The sequence below is a fragment of the Raphanus sativus genome, unplaced genomic scaffold (genome assembly GCF_000801105.2).
Source record: "Raphanus sativus cultivar WK10039 unplaced genomic scaffold, ASM80110v3 Scaffold0196, whole genome shotgun sequence".
Lineage (NCBI taxonomy): Eukaryota > Viridiplantae > Streptophyta > Magnoliopsida > Brassicales > Brassicaceae > Raphanus > Raphanus sativus.
Window position 1 is genome coordinate 27,772 of NW_026615516.1, and position 25,634 is coordinate 53,405.

The 25,634-nt window shown below is 39.3% G+C and overlaps 4 protein-coding genes, 1 long non-coding RNA gene and 1 other non-coding gene across 6 annotated transcripts; 2 read left to right on the plus strand and 4 right to left on the minus strand.

The window, feature by feature from the left end:
* Positions 1-4,125: 4,125 nt before the first annotated feature.
* On the minus strand, positions 4,126-4,596 carry LOC108850068 (protein PHLOEM PROTEIN 2-LIKE A8-like). The gene has a single exon (XM_018623659.1). It carries the CDS (start codon positions 4,594-4,596, stop codon positions 4,126-4,128), a length of 471 nt encoding a protein of 156 aa, XP_018479161.1.
* A 2,518-nt stretch (positions 4,597-7,114) lies between these two features.
* LOC130501434 (protein ROH1-like) lies at positions 7,115-8,451 on the plus strand. The gene has a single exon (XM_056996361.1). It carries the CDS (start codon positions 7,251-7,253, stop codon positions 8,370-8,372), a length of 1,122 nt encoding a protein of 373 aa, XP_056852341.1. The 5' UTR covers positions 7,115-7,250; the 3' UTR covers positions 8,373-8,451.
* A 6,950-nt stretch (positions 8,452-15,401) lies between these two features.
* LOC130501433 (uncharacterized) lies at positions 15,402-16,866 on the minus strand. Its single transcript, XR_008939674.1, has 2 exons — positions 15,736-16,866; positions 15,402-15,642 (listed from the first exon to the last, which is right to left on the minus strand). It is a non-coding gene; the product is annotated as an uncharacterized LOC130501433 (long non-coding RNA).
* A 2,362-nt stretch (positions 16,867-19,228) lies between these two features.
* On the plus strand, positions 19,229-20,760 carry LOC108851635 (probable WRKY transcription factor 29). Its single transcript, XM_018625093.2, has 3 exons — positions 19,229-19,663; positions 19,910-20,026; positions 20,135-20,760. The coding sequence occupies exons 1-3, from the start codon at positions 19,248-19,250 to the stop codon at positions 20,580-20,582; spliced, it is 981 nt and encodes a 326-aa protein (XP_018480595.1). The 5' UTR covers positions 19,229-19,247; the 3' UTR covers positions 20,583-20,760.
* A 615-nt stretch (positions 20,761-21,375) lies between these two features.
* On the minus strand, positions 21,376-24,091 carry LOC108853035 (endoglucanase 20-like). The gene is made up of 8 exons (XM_018626502.2): positions 23,841-24,091; positions 23,532-23,744; positions 22,977-23,177; positions 22,780-22,857; positions 22,470-22,622; positions 22,257-22,365; positions 21,982-22,148; positions 21,376-21,907 (listed from the first exon to the last, which is right to left on the minus strand). The coding sequence occupies exons 1-8, from the start codon at positions 24,030-24,032 to the stop codon at positions 21,578-21,580; spliced, it is 1,443 nt and encodes a 480-aa protein (XP_018482004.1). The 5' UTR covers positions 24,033-24,091; the 3' UTR covers positions 21,376-21,577.
* Positions 24,092-25,193: 1,102 nt separating this feature from the next.
* LOC130501439 (U1 spliceosomal RNA) lies at positions 25,194-25,348 on the minus strand. Its single transcript, XR_008939676.1, has one exon. It is a non-coding gene; the product is annotated as a U1 spliceosomal RNA (small nuclear RNA).
* Between the last annotated feature and the right edge of the window lie 286 nt (positions 25,349-25,634).

The window sequence follows — 25,634 nt, forward strand, 5'->3', positions numbered from 1 at the left end:
GTCATATGTGTTGGAGAATCAAGAGATAGTGGCGATGTATTCAAGTAGACAAAGTGCAGCATATGAAGATGTGTGGCATGGAAGACTGGGCATGCAAACTATCAGATTCTTCAACAACTCGTCAACAACAAGAAGAGATAAAAGTGAATAAAGCAGAACCCACCCCTATTTGTGAGCCTTGTCAGATAGGGAAATCGTCTAGACCAGTTTTTCGCTTCAGATTCTCGTGTTATGCAACCCCTAGATCGAATCCATTGTGATCTTTGGGGCCCTGCACCAGTTGTATCAAACCAGTCTTTCAAATACTATGTTATTTTCGTCGATGACTTACTCTAGAATACACCTGGTTCTATCCTTTACAAGCGAAATCAGACTTTATCAGGTCTTTAAAGTCTTTCAGAAGATGGTCGAGAATCAGTTCAGTACAAGAATCAAAGTGTTTCAAAGTGATGGTGGTGGAGAGTTCCTAAGTCAGGCTCTGAAACAACACTTTGCTGAGTGTGGCATTCATCACCGAATCTCCTGTCCCTACACTCCGCAACAAAACAGCACTGCGGAGAGGAAACATCGACACATTGTAGAGCTTGGCCTCACAATGTTGTTCCAGAGTAGAGTCCCTCTCCAATATTGGGTAGAAGCGTTCTTCACTTCTACTTACATTGGAAACAGAGTTCCGAGTTCTGTTCTTAACGGGTTAAGTCCTCTTGAAGTTCTGCAACACAAGAAGCCTGAGTACTCTAGTCTTCGCGTCTTTGGTACTGCTTGCTACCCTTGTCTACGAGCTCAGACAAGTAACAAGTTTGATCCCCGAACCCTACAGTGTGTCTTCATTGGATACCATTCACAATACAAAGGATACCGCTGTCTCCACCCTCCTACTGGAAAAGTCTATATCTCTAGACATGTCATTTTTGACGAAACGATCTTTCCTTTCAAAGACAAGTACAATCATCTTGTTCCAAGATATGATACCCCTTTGATGAAAGCGTGGCAGCCTTCTCAGACAGTGCATCAAGCTCCTTCGCAACCTTCTCATCAGCTACTACCTCTCCCTCCTCCTACCCTCCAAGAACAACAAGCCCCACCACCCGAACAAGCCCCACCTAACCCTCCTGCAGTTGCTCAAATTCCTATCGTGCCAAACCCAACTGAGAACACACACACGATGACAACAAGATCCAAAGCAGGCGTTCACAAACCCAACACTCGGTATGTGATGTTAGCCTCCAAGTTCTCGACAAAAGAACCAAGGTCAATTGCAGAAGCTATGGCTCATCCCGGGTGGAACAATGCTGTAATGGAGGAGATCACTAGAATTCATATGCTTAACACATGGAGTTTGGTCCCACGAACCCCTGATATGAACGTCATTGGTTCAGGTTGGCTATGCAAGACAAAGCTCAAGCCCAATGGTGATGTTGATAAGCTCAAGGTTAGGCTGGTTGCTCGAGGAAATCATCAAGAAGAAGGTTTGGATTATCTTGAGACATTTAGCCCCGTAATAAGAACAGCTACAATACGGATTGTCTTGAATGTAGCTGTCTCAAAAGGTTGGTCTCTCAAGCAGCTGGATGTCTCAAACGCATTCTTACATGGAGATTTGAAGGAACCAGTATACATGACGCAGCCTCAGGGATTTGTTGACAAAGAAAAGCCAGACTACGTATGTAAGCTCACAAAAGCTCTGTATGGTCTCAAACAAGCACCACGAGCTTGGTTTGATACTTTCAGTGGCTTTCTTCTTGACTTTGGCTTCGTCTGCAACAAATCTGATCCTTCGCTCTTCATTTATTATCACAATGGGAAGAATATGGTGCTTCTCCTGTACGTTGATGACATCCTACTAGCTGCAGATGATCAAGCTCTGATGGATACTCTTCTGCAGAAACTGAATGCTCGCTTCTTGATGAAAGACATGGGATATCCTCAATACTTCTTGGGGATTGAAATCGAACGCACTCAGGATGGTCTGTTTCTTCATCAATCTGCTTACGCTGATGATGTTCTGCATCAAGCCAGTATGTCTACTTGCAACCCTATGCCTACCCCTCTCCCAACGACAATAGACACGCTGCTTGATGATCCGTTCCCTGAACCAACATACTTCCGGAGTATTGCAGGTAAACTTCAGTATCTGACAATCACGAGACCTGATATTCAGTTTGCTGTAAACTTTGTGTGTCAAAGGATGCATCAACCAACGACAGGCGACTTCAATCTTCTCAAACGCATTCTGCGTTACGTCAAAGGAACCTTGTCTATGGGAATTCACATACGAAAACAGTCTGATCTTACCCTCTCCGCCTTCTGTGACAGCGACTGGTCAGGTTGTAAAGAGACCAGAAGATCGACGACAGGCTTGTGTACACTTCTTGGTTCAAGTCTACTGTCTTGGTCTGCAAAACGGCAAGACACGGTCTCCGGTTCGTCTACTGAAGCTGAGTACCGTGCTCTCACTGCAACAGCTCGTGAGATATCCTGGCTGTCGTTCATTCTTCGTGACTTAGGTGTGCATCAACCCAACCCTACTCTGCTCCAGTGTGATAACCTCTCTGCAGTCTATCTCAGTGCGAACCCGGCTCTCCACAAACGGTCCAAGCACTTTGAGAATGACTGGCACTTCATACGAGAACAGGTAGCGTTGGGGTACATTGAGACAAGGCATATCTCGGCCAAAGATCAACTGGCTGACATATTCACGAAGCCACTGCCGAGACGATCATTTGAAGAGTTGAGAAGCAAACTTGGCGTAGACTTCATCACCACGCCAAGTTTGAGGGGGAATATGAGAAGCAGAACAATGGGCCCAACGACTAAGGCCCATCAGACTTCAAACGAGATCCATTGTGAAGAACAGAGGAAGGCGACAAAACAGAGCAACGGCTCTGTGTACGGAGGAGACGAGCTCGCGGTCAAGAACAGATTCGAGACCTTATCCAGACTGGTCAAGGATGACTAAGAGACAGGCTGGCTAATGAAGATAAGGTCGGCAAAGGTTTCTAGGGTTTTTGTAAGTTCTCTATATAAGAGCATTGATCTCATTCGTTGCAAATCATCTTAGACATATGAAAGTAACAGAGAAAAGTTTCAGTCTTTACTAAATATTAATAGTAAGAACTAAGAACACACCGTATATATTTGTGGAGTAGTCTTATTGTTACTATCTTTCAATGCAATTCTGTCTAAAAGCCCGTTGACGACTTCCACAATATTCTTGATGAAATCCAACTCTGGAATAGAACTACAAAACGTAAAGTTTAAATAAAAGATTGATACCCTTTTGAAATCATAGAAGATTTAAACTTGTAGGCATACCTGTTTTCTCTATAAGACAATCCAATTGATATATTTAGCCACAAATTTCAAAGCTTTCTTCCATCTCAAGACCCTGAGGCGTGGACAGGGGCGGATCCAGAAAATAACTTAATATGGGGCATAATATATAGTTTTATGTTGTATTAGATATAATTTAATAAATTAAATTAAACTATAGTTTTTACAATACATTAATCATTAATTTTCTCAAAATGAATAAAATTTAAAAGAATTTTTTTTTACAATTTTAAATATTAATTTTCAATAATATCATAAAATTATATATCCACATAGTATTTCACTATAAAAAAAACATTTCTTTTAGTTTTTGCTTATGTCTTATAGAATAAACTTAATAAAAGAATTATTAAAGTTAAATTTAAATAAATTATGAGTTTTTTGTTTTGAGAACAAAAATATTAAAAATTTATTAAAATACAATAAGTTAACCATCATTTAAAAAATACTTTCAAGAAAAATACTTTAATGTTTAAATTTATGAGTTATTGTTTAATTAGGCGTTAGTCTTTAAGGGGTGGAATTGGGTGTGTTGAATTTTATAAATGATTTAAGAAAGTTCATTTAATCATTTTTCATCACAAATTTATGATATTTTATGAAAATAATCATTTTTATTTAAAAATTAAATGACACCATTATAAAAGAGAATAGTTTTAGATAGTAAATCAAAAGAAAATATTTGCTGACCAAAAAAAATCAAAAGAAAATATTTTACAAAAAATGAAACGCAGCCGCATGGTTTGGACTCGGGTGGGATAGAGCACACTTTGACCTCTGCAGCCAGTTTAACTAGACGATTCTAATTGTCAAGTATACTTTCATAAAACAATATATAGAGTTAGTGTGGGGCACGTGCCACACCCAATGTCTATGTGGGTCCGCCCCTGGGCGTGGATGCTTCTTCTGCAGACTTGGGAACGGTTTGCCAAAATCTCCGCTCTGTTTCTCAACGTGGGAAGTCTTGACCTTATAGAAGATAGGTAACACGAAGTCAAGTTGCTTCCTCAACAAGCAATTCCTGATCTCAGCGAGCTCGTCCAAGCACCACCGTGACTCCAAGTAGCTTATGGAGAAAATGACGATCACGATCCGAGAGTTTTTGATATGGTTAAAGAGCTCCTTTAACTGTTCTCCCGCTGCGTTGCTGTCCGTGAACACGTTTACGTTGCTATCTTTCAGATGATGTTTGATATGTGGCACTAGTGTCAGCCGCAGGTCTTTCCCTCGGTAACTGATGAACACTTGAGGCCTATTCTCCATCTCAAGCAACAGTTTTGGATCTCTTTTTTCTTGAGGGTGATTGAGGAAAGTCAACCAAACAATCTAGAGTCTGATTAAGCTCGGGGGTTACTTAATTATCAAACTTCTAATAGTAGAAATTGAAAAATCTATACATGAGACTTTGACCCGTTTCACCAGGTCATCAATAGCTAGGAAGCATCATTTGCATCATTTTTGTATTTATTTAGAAGAAATATGTTATCGAGTAGTTGACCATACCTAAATAAAAATTTGTGTCACATTGTACATGCATATAAAATAAGCTTATCTTATTGAATTTGAAAACACCAGGAAGTGTTATGATACATCTTTGGGAGTGCAAGTGAAATGATGGTCAAGGCCTTATCACGATTTAGCCCGGTCCATCAAAAAGATGTTATCCAACTAACTTATTGAAAATGAAAACATCTCCCATGTGAAACTTATCTCAAGTCATCATAACTCTGATCGTTGCTTAATTAGTTCACTATTCTACTCACACCTTTGCTTTTGGATTGTGCGACAGCAGATATTATCCAAAGCCAAAGAGCGCACATCTCATAGCATTGTAGAACACATGCAGCAAAAATAAAACACAATAAACCCTTTTCAATCTCCGTGAGTTCGGTGCATTTGTCTTTGACTATATCTACATCCAGCTGAACTGGATAACAGTGTTATTAATACAATTAACTACTCTTATTTTTATTAGTTATCAGCTGTTTTCCCTTTATCCATTAAATTCCTCTTTAAATTCTAAAAGAACGCGTTTCAATATTTTTATTTTTTGGTTATATCGAACGCGTTTTGATTCATTTTCGTGGTTGCCATGCGACTACGAAACAAAATAACAATAACTATAATGAAGCTTATTTGTCGCTTTTGATTGTTAAAAGGCTTTCGTGACAATCATACGATTTTATTGGTTTGTGAATTATGCAATTTCGTTTTCTATTCATGTATTTAGAAATGGAGATATGATATTGATTGGGACTGTACGCGTTATTCACTTATTTGTGGAAAGTTATATATCTAATGATCACTTTATTCCGCTACGTGAATTGCTCTATAAGCGGTAATTCTAGTAAATGGTTATTGTTCTTTTCCAACCGTCTTTAACGGTTACTTGGTTAGTTTCACCGACCAAAGTAAATGACTTTTAAAATTATTGCGAAGGAGTCTCATGAACACAAAAACTTTTTTTTATAAACCTTTTATTTTACGTTTAATCCCGGGGCTGGGGCCATGTGAATATTCCAGTTACCACGCGCTGCGATAATCTGATGATAGACGGATTTGAATTCAGGTCACGTAGGGTAGGGTCTATGGAATGCCACCCGACCACTAATGTGTGGTTAACACAGAAACCTTTTTGTCAACAAATAAAAATAGTATCTGTTTTATAATAAATATTATTTTCACTTTTTTATTTTATCTCAAAGAATGTCATTCCATAATTATAATATAATTTTATTCATTAACTATATTTTAATATAAATTTTTATTTAAATAATTTTCTTTTAATTAGTCAAACATGAAATAAAATATATATTAATTTGTTATACAAATTTTTTGATATACATAAAAATATCAAAATAACACTTATTATAAAACTATCAATATTGAATAACTAAACTAATAGCATATAGTTTATCAAAATATAATGTGACGGCTCCATCCTAACATCATATACTATAGCATACTTGTCCGTAAAAACACTGAATTTAGCAACAATAAAAACTTCGATAATGATATCATTTGTGTTGAATTTGAAGAGATTACAACATAATTGAAATTTAAACTAAAATAGCAGGCAAACTGCACAATAATTAAAAGCCTATGCATCAACATATCTTTTCTTTTTGGCTTCACTACAATTTGAAATATCACGGAGGAAGATCTATTTATAAGTAGAAAAGAGCAGACAACCCAATCATTGTTCTATCTTTTTTCTTTGCCTTGATAGAACAGACTTTAGATTGATATATTGTATTATCTATCTTTCACTGATATAAAATTTACAGTTTAGCAAAAAAAAAAACAGACAATTACCAAATATGACATTTAAAGTCTAAAACAAAGTTACAAGAGAATACAAAAAAAATATCCATACTTTTTTGTTTTTATGAAATAGAAAACAAGTCTATTTATGTGATAAGAATAAACGATTTTGAATTAACCATTCATCTTTTCTCAATCTAAGAAAAATATGCATGTTGAATTTTCTTTATAAGAATATTCATTGAAGTTCTTAAAATTTATCAACAAATGACATAATAAATAGTTATTTTAGAATTAAGTATTATTTTATTATCACTTGTTTTTATCCATAAAATTTTATAATATTCTTATTATTTGTTCAATATCTTTTGATGATTTTTTTTGTAACACCAATATCTTTTGATGATTCCTTTTAAAAAACTAAGGATGGAAATGCTACCAAAGACGAATATTCTTCACTCGCGAGTCCTAAAAGAAAAAAATAAAAAATAAAACATTAAAAAGTCTCTCTCGGACAAGACATGTCTTCCACCTTTTCACTTCCTTCTTCTCCCAAAACCCTTTTTCAAAGTTCTCTCCTTTATCCCCGGAACCAAAAAATAAGAGAAACTCACTTTTATCTTCGATTCCATTACGCAACACACTAAACACCAATGTCGCCGCCACCGGAACACCAAGGCTCCTCCTTCCTTCGCCGAATCAGCATTCGCCGCAACCAGATCGTCTCCATGGACGCCACTCACGAGCACCAACAACAGCTCGAGGAACTCGACTACTTCCAGAAACACGTCTCCGATTGCCTCTCGGAGTTGTTACTCTCTCCTTCCTCCGCCGAATCTTCTCAGCCATCTGATCCCATTCTCTCCATCCCGTGGCTAAAGAACCTCCTCGACGTTTACATGTCCTGCGAAACAGAGTTCAAAGGGGTCCTCTCGACGGTCCAGATCTCCAAGTCTCCCTCTCTAGAGAAGGCTCTGCAAGAGACGCTCGATCGGATTCTTAAATCGCTCGATATCTGTAACGCCGTGAGTAACGGCATTGATTCCGTTACTCAGAGCCGGCGTCTCGCGGAGATAGCCGTCACGGCGCTTAAGAAACGGCCGTTATGTGACGGTGCCGTTCGTAGGGCTAAGCGTGCGTTGACTAGCCTCCTCGCTGGGTTAAACGCCGACGGGAGAGATAGTAACAACCGAAGGTCAACGTCACGGTCGTGGTCGTTCGGTGGATCGTCTTGCCACGTCAGCAAGAACTGGTCCGCGGCGAAACAGATTCATGCGATGGCGGGTAACCTGGTGCCGCCACGTGGAGCAGAAGCCTGTGGGGTTTACGTGATGAGCAGTGTTATGGTTCTCGTGATGTGGGTGCTTGTAGCGGCGGTTCCTTGCGGGGCAAGCAACGTTCTCGCGGCGGCGCCATTGCAGCTTCCGAAACATCAGAGCTGGGCTAGCGCGGCGTTGAACATTCAGGAGAGGGTTGGTGAGGAGATGAAAGGGAAGGAGAAGCGTTTTGGTGGTGGTTTAGGGTTGATGGAGGAGATGCAGAGGATGGAGAGGGTTGGGTTGTCTTTGTTGGAGTTCACGGAGAGGTTTAGGTTTCCGGGGGAGGAGGAAGAGGTGGAGGAAGTTGCGGAGAAAGTGGAGGAGATGGATGAGATTTGCCGGGGAATGGAAGTGGGGTTGGAGGGTTTGCAGAGACAAGTGAGGGTAGTGTTCCATAGATTGGTGAGAAGCAGACTAGAGATTGTTTCGGTTCTTGATCAAGCTCCATGTTTTTAATTTAATAATGAAAAGAAAAGAAAAACTTGATGTGTATAAATCTATAATAATTCTTATGCATACGCACCCATATGTTCTATTGACTGAGGTACTGTTACCAGGGAGCTTTGGTCCTGTTCTGCTTACATTTGTGTCTGAAGCAGGTGTGTGTTGATGATGTATATGCTCTTTTGTCGTTTGAATTTGTTGTGTTCTTTGCCACGTCATGTTTGGCTGTTGTCTCTGATGTAGCTTCTCTGTGATTTCTTTTCATTGGCCTGTAAAAAAGAATCAATGATCATTTATGCTTACAAAATGAGCAAGTGGTGTTTTGATAGGATAGGTGTTCCTTGTTCATACGGATATTTACTCTCTCGTTTGGTCGATGGATGTAGTCTTTATCACATGAAAACACATGAGAAACTTAAAGGAGAAAAGCAAGAACATATATACTTGAGAAACAACACGCTTTGAGTTGTGATTAAAAAGGAATAAGGTATACTTTACTTTTATAATGTCAATGGATTTGGTGTGAAACAAAGATTAAAAAAAAACAGAGGAAAAAAGCTCTGGTGATGATAGGCAGATCTCAGAATCTTTTGTATATATCACGACAGATAATGTAGACACTGCTCCACTCCTTATGTAATGTGACGGTCCAGAAATATAACCTGTTAAAAAATGTTGGGAGATTTCGTTGTGATATTGGTAGCTCTTCATGCACTGACCATCTTAATCAATTTTGGACAGTTCATCACTGTTCTCATAGATGATGACTTTTTTCAGGAAAACTTTTAAAACCTTAAAGTCTGCACTGATCTCTGTGACTGAGACTGTGAATACATCGAACAAGAGTCTGAAGCAACTCTGCCGAGCTTGATGCCAAAGCCTTCATGCGTTTTATTTAGCTGAAGCTTTCTTCTAACTTTGAGGAAAGCAAATTGTTTGCTTGTAGTTGTAACAATTTGTTCTGTGGCTAACATGTTCAAGATGACAAAACATAGCACTATAGTGAAAGTAGTCCTACCAAGTTTCTCAAGACGCTATTGAGCACATCTTCTAAACTAACAGAGCAGATACATACAAAAAAACAAACAAAGATTGCTTGTCACCACATTACGATGTTGCTTGCGACGCAAGCATAGTTTCTACACCAGCAAAAGTCCATTAACATATAACTTAAATGTACAACATTATGAATTCATGAAGGTGATACCTTTGGACGTTTATCAATGGAGCAAAACCTACTTAAATAGATTCTCAATCATGCATGAATCATCCAAGTTGAATAACCAACGAGCAAGGTCCCTATACATTTCACACCAGTCCTCAAGCTCGCAACCCCTAGTTTGTCTCCTTCTTCATCAACTGGTTTTAAGTTTTAACACATTCTCACGAGCCCTAGTAGCTGAAAATTCTCCGAGAGAAACCGGAGAGACGAGGAATGTAAGCAGAGCAGAACTCGCCATAAGATCCGCCGTCAGGGAATCCAACGAATATACAGTCTCTGCAATGAAAACCGGAGGAGATGGAGAATAACTGAATAAGACTACGAGTTTAGATGACTTTGCGTAACGGTCCATATATAAGCTGTTGAGAGATATCGAGAGAGGTATAAATAAACAAGATTCCTTCCAGTGACAACAATAGACCGGGAAATAATCCGGTTTTAGTTTACCATGTCTAATTCTCAGATTGGTTTGATTTAATTTAGTTTAGACCATTTGATCCGATTTGATTTATTTGGTAGTTTTTCCTTTTTTGACAAAAGAGCATTCAAATTGAAACATTAACATTTTAGAGATAAGAATTTATGGTCTTACCGTAGAGAAAAACTTGCAAGAACATTTCCATGGTAGTTAAACTTCCTGATCCATGAAAAATATTATGCAGAAATTAGAAGAACCAACATTAAAATCAAAACTAGTAGCTAGTAAGAACCACGGCAAGTCCACGAACCGTGACCATGCTTTCTTCTCCCTTGTACTTAGATTTAAGCCTTTTTAGCAACTTTTCTTAAGAACATACAGTATATCAATAGATTATTTCTCACTCTCAATAATTTGGATTACAATTTTAGAACATTTGCAAAGACTAATAATAACTTGGTTTACAAATATACTATAATTGATTGGTTCAGTAATGACCCGAAAAAAGGAGGGAAAATGAAGATGTGTAAGAAAGCGTTAGTGTGTAGAGAGAGGCCTTATCCAGCGGACAAAGCAATACTCTGCAGAACTCTACGCCGGGTTCTCCCCCGACAATGGTCGGAGGGACCGTTACCACCGTCGTTATCCTCCCGGAGCTAACAGAACCAACATCCATGCCGCACACATTGACCCTCTCTTCCGTTGGAATGGAGGACACTAAGTGTTAAAAACGTTGATAGCTAAGGCTCTCTCTGTTTTGGTTTGTTTACTGGGGACTCCTGGTATCAACCGAACACTACAGAGGCATACCGGTGTAGAAATCGCAACAACTAGGATAACAAAGATAAACTCAGCAGCACCAGCAAGCAAAAAGCAACAGGGGAGTCCCTTACTCTGGCTCGTCTGACAAAACCGACACATCTGAACCTGCTGTTCACTCTTCATTAGTCTGTATGGCCCATAGAAGAATTTCTTCAGCTGAGAAAGGAAAGGGAGTGGACTTAGTGGCACAACAACCGGCTCGGTTGGCAAGGGTGAAAGCACCTCTACCAGACAACTCAGAGCTCATTCGCAAGCACTCGCTTACGCTCATTGGGCGAGTTACTAACAAATCTACTCAAAAAGTCTGGTCTCTGATACCATTCTTCACGGAGCACTGGAAGACTGAGTTCAAACCAGTGGGTTCGGACCTAGGAAATGGGTTATTTCAATTCCAATTTGAGAGAGAATCAGACTTACTATCAGTGCTGGAGCAACGACCTTATCACTACGCACGGTGGCTGATCATCCTTCAACGTTGGGAACCAACAATCTCACCCACATTCCCGTCACTGATTCCATTCTGGATAAAGATCCAAGGGTTGCCGGTTCACCTGTGGACGGAACCTATTGCTGAGAGCTTAGGAAGAGATATTGGAATCTATGAGAAAACAGAGATTACTTCTCTAACGATAAGGATGCGAGTTCATGTCAATGGCTTGCTCCCTTTGATTACAAAATCAGTGGTGGAGTTCCCGAATGGCGATGAAGTGGCAACAACACTAGTCTATGAGAGGCTGGATAAGCATTGCACCAAGTGCCTCCGACTAGATCATGAACTCAAGGAATGCCTTGTAGCAAGAGCAGAAGCAAAGGAGGCTAAAGCAAAGTTAGATGAGGCAAATCAACCTGCGGAGTCCCTGAGAGGTTTCTCTACGACATCAATAAAGAGCAAACAGAATGAACGCCTTGATGACTACAGGGGACAAACAAACTTTCAATTCTCGGCAGCAAGCAGAGAGCAAACCCGAGAGGGGAGATATCACAAGGAGAGGAGAGAACCTCCACATCAGCGCACTTACAAACCAATGTCAACATCTTGGCAAGAGAAGAGCTCGAGCCGGAGGATGCATCAATCACAAGAAAGATCACGCTATGAGCAGGAGAAAGCTACTCGGTCCCATCGAGGAAACTCCAACTTCAGGCATCCCCCGGCACCTCCAAGTAGAAGTTACTACAGAGAGGTACATAGCGATGGTAATGAAGCGAAGGATATGGGCTCCAGTGCTTCTAAGGGCCAACTAGAGAAAATAAATGAGGGGAATCCCTTGCATCCTATTATGTCAGAAAGTACCCCACGGAGCACTAGAAATTCAGAGAGAGAAGATGTGAGGGATCTAAGACTACAGATCACCATAAGCCCATCTCAGCTTGGAGGAGCAGTTAGAGTGGATGAGACGCCTAAGCAGGTAGCACAGACCACACCTCCGGAGAGACTTTCGGCATCCCAACGTTTGGGACCCTCCATTCCTCCAGCCTCAAACTCTCAAGAAAGAGTCTCTGCTAGACTCAGGCTCGGAGAAAAATCAACCTCACCAACAGAGGTCCCACGACTGCATGCTTCCCTCAGACTAGGGGAAGCTCCAAAATCCCCATCGAGCAAAAATAAACTTCCAGCAACACAAAGGTTGGGACCCACGCAACCGGTTGAGGCGACTGAGGGAGCTCCTGAAGCTAAAATAAAGAGGAAACCGGGGCGTCCTCCTGGAAGCAGAAAAGTGCAGGAAAGCCCAACGCTAACTAAAGGTGGAACTTCAAAGAGAAGAAAGGTCACATCTTCAAAACCCCCTCCCTGCAGGAGAAAAATACATTCTGAGGACTCTCGGAAGGGAACAAAGAAGGCGAAAGACGGGGCTTCTCGACCTGCAACATCCACAGGCACCCACTCCTCTGAGAATCTCCCTATTAGCAGGATGATACCAAAGACGACTAGGAGAAAGACGGGTTTTCACATCCCGTCCGATCCAGTTCCTTAGCCATAGCGAGCTGGAACTGTCAAGGGTTGGGGAATCCCCGGACAGTTCGACGTCTTAAGGAAGTAGTGAAACTGCACCGACCTGATATACTCTTCCTTATAGAAACCAAAAATCCCAATGACTTTGTACTCCAAAAATGTGACCCCTTGGGATACGAAGAACACTTTCTGGTTCCCCCGACTGGCCATGGAGCAGGGGGTTTAGCTTTATTCTGGTCACAAAATGTAAAACTCTCTGTCCTGAACTCAAGTGCAAACGTTGTAGACACGAGAATTGAGTTTCAAGGGAAAATGTTCTATGCTAGTTTTGTGTATGGCAGTACCGACAGAGCACTACGCAACCAATTATGGAACCAACTTCTCGTAACAGCAGAGGCTAGAGAGAGCCCTTGGTTCTTGACAGGGGACCTTAATGATCTACTCAACAGTGATGAAAAAGTGGGAGGACCAGATCGAGCGGAAGGATCCTTCTCGGACCTCAGGACCTTCTTTGCGGAAGGTGACTTATATGACCTCCACCACTCAGGTGATCCGCTTTCATGGCGTGGGCAAAGGGGGACTCATCTAGTCCGCTGCAGATTAGACAGGGCCGTCGCAAACAGCCTATGGGCGGAACTGTATCCGACGGCGAGATGTCAGTACCTAGACTACGAGGGTTCAGACCATAAGCCACTGCTGTCTTTCATGGATCCCACCAGCAAAAGAAAGAGGGGTTTATTTCGCTATGATCGACGACTCAACTCTAATGAAGAAGCTAAGAAAGTAATCAGGGATTCCTGGGCTCTTTCTCCTTCATACCAGAGTAATATCCTAGATAAACTAGCCTCCACCAGAAGTGCGATTGCAGCCTGGAACAAACTCCAACAAAGAAATAGCAAAGAGCTTATTGAGAAGAACAAACAGGAACTAGAAAAAGCCCTTACCAGCCCTTTGAACGACACAGAGTTGATCAAAGAGATTAATGCGGCCCTGAATAATGCTTATCTTGCTGAGGAAGCGTTTTGGAAACAACGGAGCAGGCTCTTATGGCTCCAGCTGGGAGACAGAAACTCAGGTTTCTTTCATGCCACTACGAAAAATAGGCGCAGAGCTAATGCCTTTACAGTTCTCGAAGACGCCGAGGGTAACATGGTCTATAAGGAAGAGGAGATTGCGATGACAGTGTTAGACTATTATACGAAAATGTTCACCTCGGAGCAGGGAAACAGAACAGAGGTCGTCTCTGAAGCTCTCCAGCCGATAATAACTCAGGAAGATAACGAAGAGTTGATAGCAGTGCCAACTGCGGAAGAGATCAAGGAGGCCATTTGGGCAGTTAATGGAGAGAAAGCCCCAGGTCCAGACGGGTTCTCGGCTAGCTTCTACCATACCCACTGGAATGAAATTGGACCGGACATTGTAGGAGAAGTTCAGGCGGCATTCAGAGAAGGAAAGCTCCCAGAAGACATCAACGCCACACATGTCTGTTTGATCCCCAAGATAAAGAGCCCCCAGCGGGTATCCGATTATCGCCCGATCGCGCTGTGCAACGTGTACTATAAGATTTATTCAAAAATCTTGCAGAAGAGATTACAGCCGCTACTCCAGAAACTCATATCGGAGAACCAGTCTGCGTTTGTTCCCGGACGAGCGATTGGGGACAACATACTGATTACTCATGAGGTCCTGCACACACTAAAGACGTCCAAAGCAGAGAAGAGAGTGTCGATGGCGGTTAAGACGGACATGAGTAAAGCTTACGATCGTCTCGAGTGGGACTTCATAGAGGCAGTGCTTGAGAGACTGGGATTTCACCATCATTGGATTGGTTTGATCATGCAGTGTATCTCTACAGTTACTTACTCCTTCCTCATCAACGGTTCGCCTAGAGGAATGGTTTTACCGAGTAGAGGGATCCGCCAAGGCGACCCCCTTTCACCCTACATTTTCATCTTATGTAGTGAAGTGCTCTCGGGTCTTTGTAACAACGCACAGCTAGGAAGAAGAATGCGAGGATTCAAGGTTGCTAGGGGGAGTCCCCGAATCAACCACCTCCTCTTTGCGGATGATACCATGTTCTTCCTAAGTGCGGATAGAGAAAGCACAGCAACTCTCAAAGAGATTCTGAGCAAGTATGAGGAGGCGTCGGGCCAGCTAATCAATAAAGAAAAATCCTCAATCACCTTCTCCCGAAGAGCCCCCAAGGAGCTAAAGCAAAGAGTACACGCGGAGCTCCAAATACAGAAAGAAGGTGGTGTAGGAAAGTATCTTGGACTCCCCGAACAATTTGGCCGCCGTAAAAGGGATATTTTTGCTTCGATCATTGAAAGAATCAAACAAAAAGCTTGCGGCTGGTCTAAACGGTACCTGTCTCCCGCCGGAAAATTGGTAATGCTTCAGAGTGTCCTCACTCCCATCCCTTCACATGCAATGTCTTGCTTCAAGCTGCCGGTTTCTCTTTGCCAAAGAATAGAATCGGCCTTAAAACGCTTCTGGTGGGATGGTAATTCTGGAAAGAGAAAGATGGCTTGGATTTCTTGGGATAAATTAACTCTCCCCAAAGGTTCGGGAGGTCTTGGAGTTAGAGATATTCAGGCATTCAATGAAGCTTTTCTTGCTAAGATAAGCTGCAGATTGATTGACAACCCCGACGGACTCCTAGGCAGAACGCTCTTAAACAAATATTGTCCGGATGGGAATCTCCTGACCTGTTATGCGCCTTCAGCAGCCTCCCATGGTTGGAACAGTATACTCAAAGGGAGAGACCTACTAATGAAGAACTACGGTTGGGTAGTGGGTGATGGGAGCTCGATCAATATCTGGACGGAACAATGGCTGAGCCTTGAAGCTCCGCTTCGCCCCATGGGACCTGCCACACAGGAAACAGTCAATCTAACAGTCCAAGACCTCATGCTGCCAAACTCAGGAGACTGGAACAGACAGAGGATACAAGAAATCTTACCTTTCTTTGAGAGTCAGATTCTTAGGCTGCAACCAAGTACAAAAAGAGTCTCGGATTCAAGAAGATGGCTAGGGACCAAGACTGGCAAGTACTCTGTCAAATCAGGGTATCATGTTGCCATGGCAGAATTGACAGAAGAAATCCTTGAAGGAGAAGCCACAGCCGAGTTTGACTGGAAGAAAACAGTGTGGAGTCTCAAACTAGCACCAAAAATAAAGATGTTCACTTGGAAGTGTCTAAAGGGCATTATTCCAGTGGGAGAGAGGCTACTTCAACGCCATATAAGCGTCGACCCGCGGTGTAAGAGATGTGGGGGCTCCGAATCTATTAATCATCTATTGTTCCACTGTCCATTTGCGCGAGAGGTATGGAGTCTTGCTCCTTTCGTAAATGGATCTGGTGTTAGTGGATTAACAGATTTACGAGCCGATTGGACGTCTCTTCAAAGTCAACAATGTCTCCCACCTACAGGAATCACAACCACACCTCTAGTTCCTTGGATTTTATGGTCGCTATGGAAAGCGAGAAATAAGTATGTCTTTGATAATTTTGCTGGGAATCCGGCTGATGTACTTACACAGGCAATAGTTGCAGCTAAAGAATGGATGGACGCACAAGATAAGGTGGAGAAGATACCGCACAGACAACCCCTTGTGCCAAGACAGCAACTTGAAGTGGCAGTACGCTCAGACGCTTCGTGGTCGGAGCGAACCGGTAGAGCTGGTTTGGCCTGGATAGTGAAGAAACAAGAACAGAGGACAGAGAAGCAGAGAGGTGTAAGCTTCGTCTCGTCAGCCTTAATCGCCGAAGGTCTGGCGCTCAGGGAGGCGGTGGAGGACTGTTACAAAAACAGAATGAAGGAGGTTATCTTTGAATCAGACTCCTTGCAGCTGATCTCGGCCATCAACAATAAGGAACCGCTGTTGGAAATTTATGGAATAGCAGAGGATATCCAGATTCTAATCTCTTCTTTTACTACTGTTTTGTTTGTGTGGATTCCCCGTGGGATGAATGGAGAAGCAGATTTGCTTGCAAAGAAAACCTTATCTTTGTATGAACAAGAAGAGGTGGCTGTGGAAAATTTAATTCCCCCACCTAACTAAGTGAATGAATGAAGTAGTTGTGTGACAAAAAAAAACAGTAATGACCCGAAAACGCGTGTATGAGAGACCTATCACATCAATTGCAAAGTAATTTAACAGAAGGATAATCATAGTTTTATTGGCTTAGTAATCATTCAAGCAATGCTATAAATAAAAATAACTATAGTCGACTCAAACAAAAGTGTGACAACGAGAAAATTAATAAAAAAAAACAGTAGTGACAGTGTCATCTTATCACCACATCATTAAAGAATGAATTCGTGCATTGAGACGTACGAGTCGACATAGCATTCCTTTGTACGGTACTAACTTGTTTTTGTTTAATTGTACGGAACTAATTTGTTTTTGTTTAATTGTACGGAACTAATTTGATTGATGTTATTATATAATACCAAAGTTATACCGATTAAGTTACGCGAAATACATTTATAATCAAGTGACTGGTGGATTCCTTTTTTTGTCGATTTTCATTTGGACAAAAACTCTGTGGATAGATTTTACATGATAAAACATATTTACAGTAATATACTTCTGGGATGTTTATACAGCACATAGTTCATATATAGATGACAGTGTCATGACAGGATGACACGATACTAGTAGTAAAGAAATTTCGAACTTCAATACTTTGTGCTGGAGTTGCCTAAGATTTAATAGGAAACTTTGTTTTTTTTTGTGGTAAGAAATAGGAAACTTTGTTGGTAAACTTCTTAGTATGATTGTACTAGATAACAACTACAAAAAACTACCACGGATTCCTTTTCACGTATAAATGGTTTTATTTAAATAAGGACCAATTATTAGAAAGATAAAACTGAATGGTCAATCTATAGTGATTCCATGCTTAAGAAACATATACATATAGTTGTTTATGTACGTTTACGGTATCCGCACAGCATATACAGATTAACTAGTGCAATTGGAACCCTACCCATGATGTCACGAATGTTATTCGTAAGTATAGCTAACTTGTTGAAACTAAATTCATTTTGAAAACACGGCAATCATGATGTAAGAGCTACCATATTTTATTACATATGTGGTTATCACCAATAAAATATATTCACGAGTATTTTAAATAATATTGAAATTTATATAATGGACAGAGACGCACCAGTATTGTGTATATTTATATTTTGTGTATGTATCGAATGTATAACTAGACCGTCAAGTTGGTGCAAGAGAGGATGAAGATTTCTTCCCAGTTGCAAGAGCAAGCTGACTTATATCCTTTTTAAACGTTTTAAATTAATTATTTTGTTGACTTTGTTTGCCTTTGCATATTGCCTTCTATGGGATTGCAATCACCCGTGCCAACTTCCATTCCCCCTCCCCTAAAAAAGAGAGGCTATCATCTATTCATCATGGACCGAAAAACTTTAAGAGCTTAGTACAAAATTCCACAAAGAATTTTTAACAAAATCTATAGAAGCTAAAAGTAACTATGAGATATATCATATATGTAAACTATGAGATATAACTAATAAATATCGCTGTTGCGAATATAACATACTGGCCTATATCTACCTAACATTTTGTTTTGTTTGTGTTTATAAATTCAAACTAATTTATATATGATCAACATTTGAATATTCTCTGTGTATGTAAAATATAGTTAAGCATGTAAATGTAAACACAAATAAGAATTCGAAATTATAATTAAAGGAAACTAGAACAAGCAAAAGAAAAATATAATATTGGAGAATCTTTCTTTAGTCCTAGTTGGAAGATATTGTTCTTAAAGGTATCCCTATTCTAATATAGAGGCGTGGGGTTCTTGGACCAAACTACATATCACCACAAGGCTTAAGATAAAGTAATAATACCCTCTCAAATTATTTTTAACGTTTTAAAGAATAGTTATTCAAAAGACGGTTACTAGGTGAGATCATATTTGCGGCACTATTAATCTATAAACATATTGCAAGTTACAATTGAGATCATATTCTATATTTTTATCCAATTGCTCGTTACGTGTACACAAGGTAAGCTAGACTAATGTACCACATTAAACACACAGAATTTACAAGTTTGAAATTAGTGACGAGACAAAATGCCAGTGTACTGTGTACGTCATACATGCATGTACAAATGCCACTTTCAATATTTAATTTTAGTAAAAGCAATTATTCTTTCTATATGTATGTGCTTCAAAAAAAATATTGATATTTGCCAATATGGATTTTTCTGAATTTTGGTGTTTTAATGATAATTTGAGATATTTTGTCGGAGCTGGATATTTGACAAGTAAACAAAATTGAATTAAAATCCAAGTTTAGGTACGAATTGACTTTTTCTAAAGTCTACTCAATAAATTGTAAAAGCTGAAATGACTAACGGGTTAAGATGGGAAACGGAAGAAAACCCTAAACAACAAACAGTCCATTTTTTCCCTCTTTATATAAACTGATGTTGCCCAAAAGGCATTCTCTCGTCAAAGAAAAAAATAAGATAAAAGAGGAAATAAAATCTCGAAGAGGAAAGAGTGATATGGGTGAGGTGGCTTATATGGACGAAGGAGACTTGGAAGCAATCGTGAGAGGCTACTCTGGCTCCGGAGAAAGCTCCGGCGGGTTTTGCCTCCCATTTGAGACGGCTAGTTTCTACGAACCGGAGATTGAGACAACCGGTTTAGATGAACTCGGTGAATTCTACAAACCTTTTTATCCTTTCTCTTCTCAAACTATCCTCACGAGCTCCGTCTCTGTTCCCGAAGATTCAAGGAGTTTACAAGATGATAAGAAACAACGAACACATGGCTGTCTTCTATCTAACGGATCAAGAGTTGATCATATCAGAATCACAGAGTCCAAATCGAAGAAGAGGTTAGTTATACTTGATGTTCTTTAAAATGATAAAAAATATCTTGAATATTGTTAGATTATCATATGAACAAACCTGGTTTTAAGTTGTCCTAATTACGATTACAAATAACTAGTAAAATAGTATTATTGGAGCACATAGTTACTAAATTGTTTTATCTCCAACTCGGTTTTGTTTTTAAGAATAAACGAATATATGCTCCTTGTTGAATTTAAAATAAATAGGTATTATGATTTTTATTTCGACAGCAAGAAGAACCAACAGAAGAGAGTTGTTGAGCAAGTGAAAGAAGAAAATCTGTTGTCGGACGCATGGGCGTGGCGTAAATACGGGCAGAAACCCATCAAAGGATCTCCTTACCCAAGGTCTTAAACTAATCCCGGTTTAGTTTGATCTTATTCTTACTCATAACATAACCAAACATAACCGGTTTAATTAACTTAATCTCTCGAATTTTGGTTTCCTTTCTTCAGGAGTTATTACAGGTGTAGCAGCTCAAAGGGGTGTCTAGCAAGAAAACAAGTTGAGAGAAATCCTCAGAACCAGGAAAAGTTCACCATAACGTATACGAACGAGCACAATCATGAGCTACCAACCCGGAGAAACTCATTAGCCGGTTCAACTCGAGCCAAATCTTCCCAACCCAAACCGTCTCTGACCAAGAAAACCGGAAAGCAAGTGGTTTCTTCTCCCACAAGCAACCCCATGATCACATCTACTGATGAATCTTCCGTTGCGGTTCAAGACATGGGGATTTCAGAAATGAGTCCCTACCAAGCAACCGAAGTTATAGAAGGCATGAATACCAGTTTGCCATCGGATTTGTTATCTGGAATCGGAAATTTTCCAAGCTTTACTGGTGACTTCGATGAACTATTGAATAGTCAAGAGTTCCTCAATGGGTACTTATGGAATTATTAGAGAACGTTAGGTGTGTATGAATATATAGTCAAACTTATATTATAGTTGCATTGCGGCCTTTGAGAGAAATGTGTAAATGTCTAATCTCTATAGGAGATTAGAGCGTCGTAGTTTTCGTCTCGTTTCCAGCTTGACTTTTGAATTGAATCTAATAAAATTCGTTCTTCTTTTCTCGTCATATGAATTCTAAGACAATCCATTTTATCCAAGTTCTTACACTTAAATTACAAATATAATTCTAGGACTAAGTCTACATTTGTCACTGTTTTAACTAAGAGTCCGCCTAAACATTAGACGTAGGCTACAAATGGAAGTGTCTTCTGGACGGTCTAGACAGGCATTCTAAAAGATCTATTATGCATTATAGTCACCAATGTACTGTGCAACTCACCCACTCAGCCGCATTTAAGGAGTCAAATGAATGTGAAAACTATTTCTCTAAATAATTATTGGCGGCGAATTTATATATTCAAATAAATGGTCAGCTATTGTTCGAAATAGAAGCGTGATCTTAATGATTTTGTGCAAAATTTTAATAAAGCTAAATGTTATTTTAGTTTATTTTTAAGTCAGATAGTAAATTAGTCTAAGCGAGTATATATAGAGATATTTGATTCTAGTATAAGATAAATGACATACTATATTCGTTAATACAGCAACTACTAATCAACATATCTAGAATGTTATAAATATTTAAAATTAAAGTTATAGTCTTGAGACCATTTAATTCACATGAATGGTATCATCATAAAACGATCTTGGCCCGCAACTATTTTTTTATTTGTCAAAAAAATAATATCCATATACATTTGAAATCAGATATTTAAGCTATATACAATGATATATGTGTTTGTCCATATATTTTTGAAGCAAATGATACATCCCCTGATTAAATATTAAAATTTGTTGTCTAATAGTTGTTGTGATATTCTTATTTTATTTGGTTTGTGCACATCTAAAGAGTGAGTTTGTCTGGTAGAATTGTTCCCGGTGCTCTAGTTAGACTTCTGGCAAATCAGAGCTGCAACGGGCCCAATAAAGGCGGCGTTGATGTAAGTTGTGGGCTCTGCATGGGAGTAATCTGTCTTTTTATCGCTATAGTGATCTGACGAGTCCGGTCCGCCAACAATTGCGCCGGTATGCATATTCGGGTTTGGTTGATCAATATTGTAGTATGAATATCCTCCCTTGCAGTCAATTTTGTCCGGCTTAGATTTGATTGACGGTAAAGATGAGGCTCTATGATGAGGCTGTGTTGGGCACTTGTTCCCAAATCCCACCATGTAAGACATTTTCTTTGGATTATTTCCAAGAATGTAATCAACCTGGAAATAAACCGCCCGGTTAAGAAAATGGGATGGTGCACAAACTAGTGTAGCATTGTAGCTTATTTTATTACCTGTGATTTGGCGAAATCATGAATTTGTGATACTGTGAACTTGGTTGAACCACACTGGATTGAACTGACCCGGGCTCGAGTTAGAGTTTTTGAGTAATGGAACAGAACTGTTGCAGCCGTTGTTGCATATTGTAAATTACTACCATCTCTAGTAAACAAAAGGCCACCTGAATAACCAAAACTATAGTCAAACATAACTATAAAAACTAACACCAACCAAAAAATATAGTAATAAACAAACCAATTTTTTGGTTATCTAGATAACCAGGGATTACCAGGAGTTGGTTTAATTTTTTGAGAGCTACTTCCTGGCATCAATGCACAGACGAATGACTCAACATCGTTCTTAAATTTTCCCAACTCATTCTTCCCGTTGTAGAACTCCTTAAAGAGAATAAATAAAGGAGAAGTACTGATTAAATTCAAACTAAATTTTCTTGTTATAGAATTTTAACGAAAATGATTTATATATAGGAGCATATACTAACTGATGCGAGTAGAGCCTGTGCTCCGGCGAATTTATTGTCCCAGCTGAATTCATTCACGGCTTGGCTCCAACCTTGATTGCTTATGACATAACTTAGGTATTTATTTTCTCCTGTTGCTTTGTATAGCCAAGCCGCAGCCCATAATAACTCGTCCTTTTTACCACAAAATAATTTGAAAATAAAGTATATTGTTATCTCAATACAAAACAAAATTCATTTATATTACATGTACGTATTCGTTTGGTCTATTTAGTGATAGGGTTGAGCCATTTATTCAATCATGTGTACCGGTCTAGTTCGGTTTAATTACATTGTAGCCTGAGTGTGAGCAGTAGAAAGGGCAAGATGCTTGATATGAACCTCTGTGCTGATCAGCAAATTCAAATAGCTGCAGAAAATATATAAAGCTTATGTTAAACCAAATAACTAAGCATATACAGGACCTCATGGTTGAATTTTAGCTTCATAAGGTATTTTGGAATTTAATTGTATTTATAGTATACTAACGGATTTTGCATGGCTTAGAAGCTTGGATGAATATTTAGAGTCGAACGATTTGAAAACAAGTGAGGTGGAGGCAAGAGCTGCTGCGGCTTCAGCGGCGACTTCAGATCCGGGGGAAGAGGACGATATCTTGTATAGAGTTCTGGGTGTGTCCATATCTTCTGGCCTCTCCCAACAAGCATGATCTGCGTTCCCATCTCCTACCTTTAATAGCCAATATAAAAACAATTAATAAGAAACTAATTCAGTTTTGATATTGGCATACGAATCCCACTCAGGGTAGGGGTGTACAATTCAATTTAGTTTTCATAAAAAATCTAGTGAAAGTTACAAAAATATTATATATTTATATATAAGAAAATTTATAAACTTGAGATTGCAACCGTCCATACTTTTTTAACGGCCGTCATACTAATTGAGTATTAGCATAATGCGAAATATTAATCTATGATTTTTCTCAGACCGGTAGGCATTTTTAACCAGAACATACCAAATGTCTTGGTTCGGCTGGTTAAGATATGATTACTTTTGATTCTGAACAATAAAAATGGATTGTACCTGTGTATATAGTGTGGTGGGAGAAGTATGAGCCCGGATGATAAAATTGGCTCCCCATTTAATAGAAGACCGGAGATAACCGAGTTGGTGTACAGAAGAAATCTCTTTTTGGTATTCAATAGCGGCCCAACTCAATAAGGTTGTAGTGAATGACATTGGCCACACAAATTTTACGTTGTCACCTGCATCATAGTACCCTCCAATCAAATTTACCTGAAAAATGAAAGGAAAAGTTCAAAATTTTTAAAAGCACAGCAAAATCCGATTAGCGATAAAATTATGCCAAATTATTGGTGCGATGCGGTTTACGTTATCCGGTGAACCGTCGGTGAGGGCAGAATCAGCTCGCCAATTGACACGTTGTGTAGCCGGGAGTTTTCCGGATCGTTGGCCTTCAAAGAACAAGATGGACTTGTTTAGTGCATGGCCATAATCAAGAGTTCCCGAGCTTTGGAAAGCCATGACAAGACCAACTAACATTACCAATAAGAGCTTGCCCATTATTATCACCACAATTATTTTACAATCCTTTCCTTTTTGAAATGGTTTTTGCTTTATGCATGAAATAGTTCATGGGGGTATTTATAGATATCTCATGCAAGTTAAGTTGCGTACGTCATTTCACCTTAATTTGGCTGCGCTGGCTTTAATTTATTATAACCTTTTATTACACTTTTTGTTTAATTAAAAAACTGTGACCCAAATTACCAACAAGAATTAAGTCTCGATAAATACGGATTCACAATGAAAGGTTTTTTCAATATAGCAAGTTGTTATTATTGACATTTCAAATGAATCTTATTTGCTAACCACCATTTACTTTGTTTTTTTCCTTTTGCAATAAATCTTTTACTTTTTATTTAACGGTATTTAATATAAAGGTTTTTTTTTGCACTATTATTTTGATTGAGTTACCGCTATTTTAGGATATTAGATTCGTTTAAATTTTTTCTTATGAACACAACTTACTTTTTCTTGTTTGAATACAATAGCAAAAGATAATTTTCTATCCTTTTCGATGATAATCATAAACTACAACAAATAAAATTAAGTAAGATAAATCTTCAAACGGATGACAATGGCTTCAGTACTTAAGCTTGAATGCGTCGATTATAACACCTTCAACATGAGTAAGACAGCTGATATTTGATTATACAATGTGACGTTAAAAACCATTCCTTACCTGAAAAAAAAAACTAAATTAACCTTCTTTCGACAGAGGGGAATGATGAAGACAGAAAAAATCTTAATGAACTCACCGAAAATTCTTTGAACATTTTTATCATTTTGAAATTGAATCAAATCTCTGAGAAGTACGTACCAGATTCATCGATTTCAATTAGCCATACTGCTACAATAACATCCTCTATGAACCAAAACCTGGGTCTCTGACTTGCTTCTACAAAGTGTATTGAGTGACAAATCCACTCTTGTTACAATCCGATAACCAAAGTTTAGTGACATTATAGCAAGGTATGGATACGTTCATGTTCCAATGCATAGGTATCAGAATTTGGGCTGGAGAAATGGGGCAGCGACAACATAGACGGACTGCTTAACTAACAAAATGATCTGACTCGGTCACAAAAAGTTAACCACCAAGGGAAAAGTTGAACTAGTTTTTTTTTTTTAAAAAGGGAAAAGTTGAACTACTGGGAACGAGAGGAGCAGCGCGAATGCAGACCACCACTGCCACAAATAATGTCGTAGGTTCTCCCACTTGGGGAGACCTTAAGCTAAACACCCCTCCCTTATGTGCAATGGAGGTTAGGCCACTGGTCTTCTTGATCAAGAGTTGACCCAGTCCAGGTAAATACTTTTTATTGTAAGACCTCGGTCTTCTCTTATAATATCCTTATTACAGGTGAGTGTCTAGTTCTTTTTAGGCTTCCGAATTGGAGAAAGTAAAACCATCATTATTGGTGTCCCTCCATCAAAGTCCCCAATCTTTTTTTTTTTTTAGTCATGAATGTGTAAGGGCTGCCCTTATACAAGGGCTTTTCCTTCATTTTTTGCTTCGATCCTCTCTCTTTCTCCCTTGAGGGCAGCCCCAATATTGATGTTCTAATATCATTATTGTCTACAAGACTACAACTAGTACAG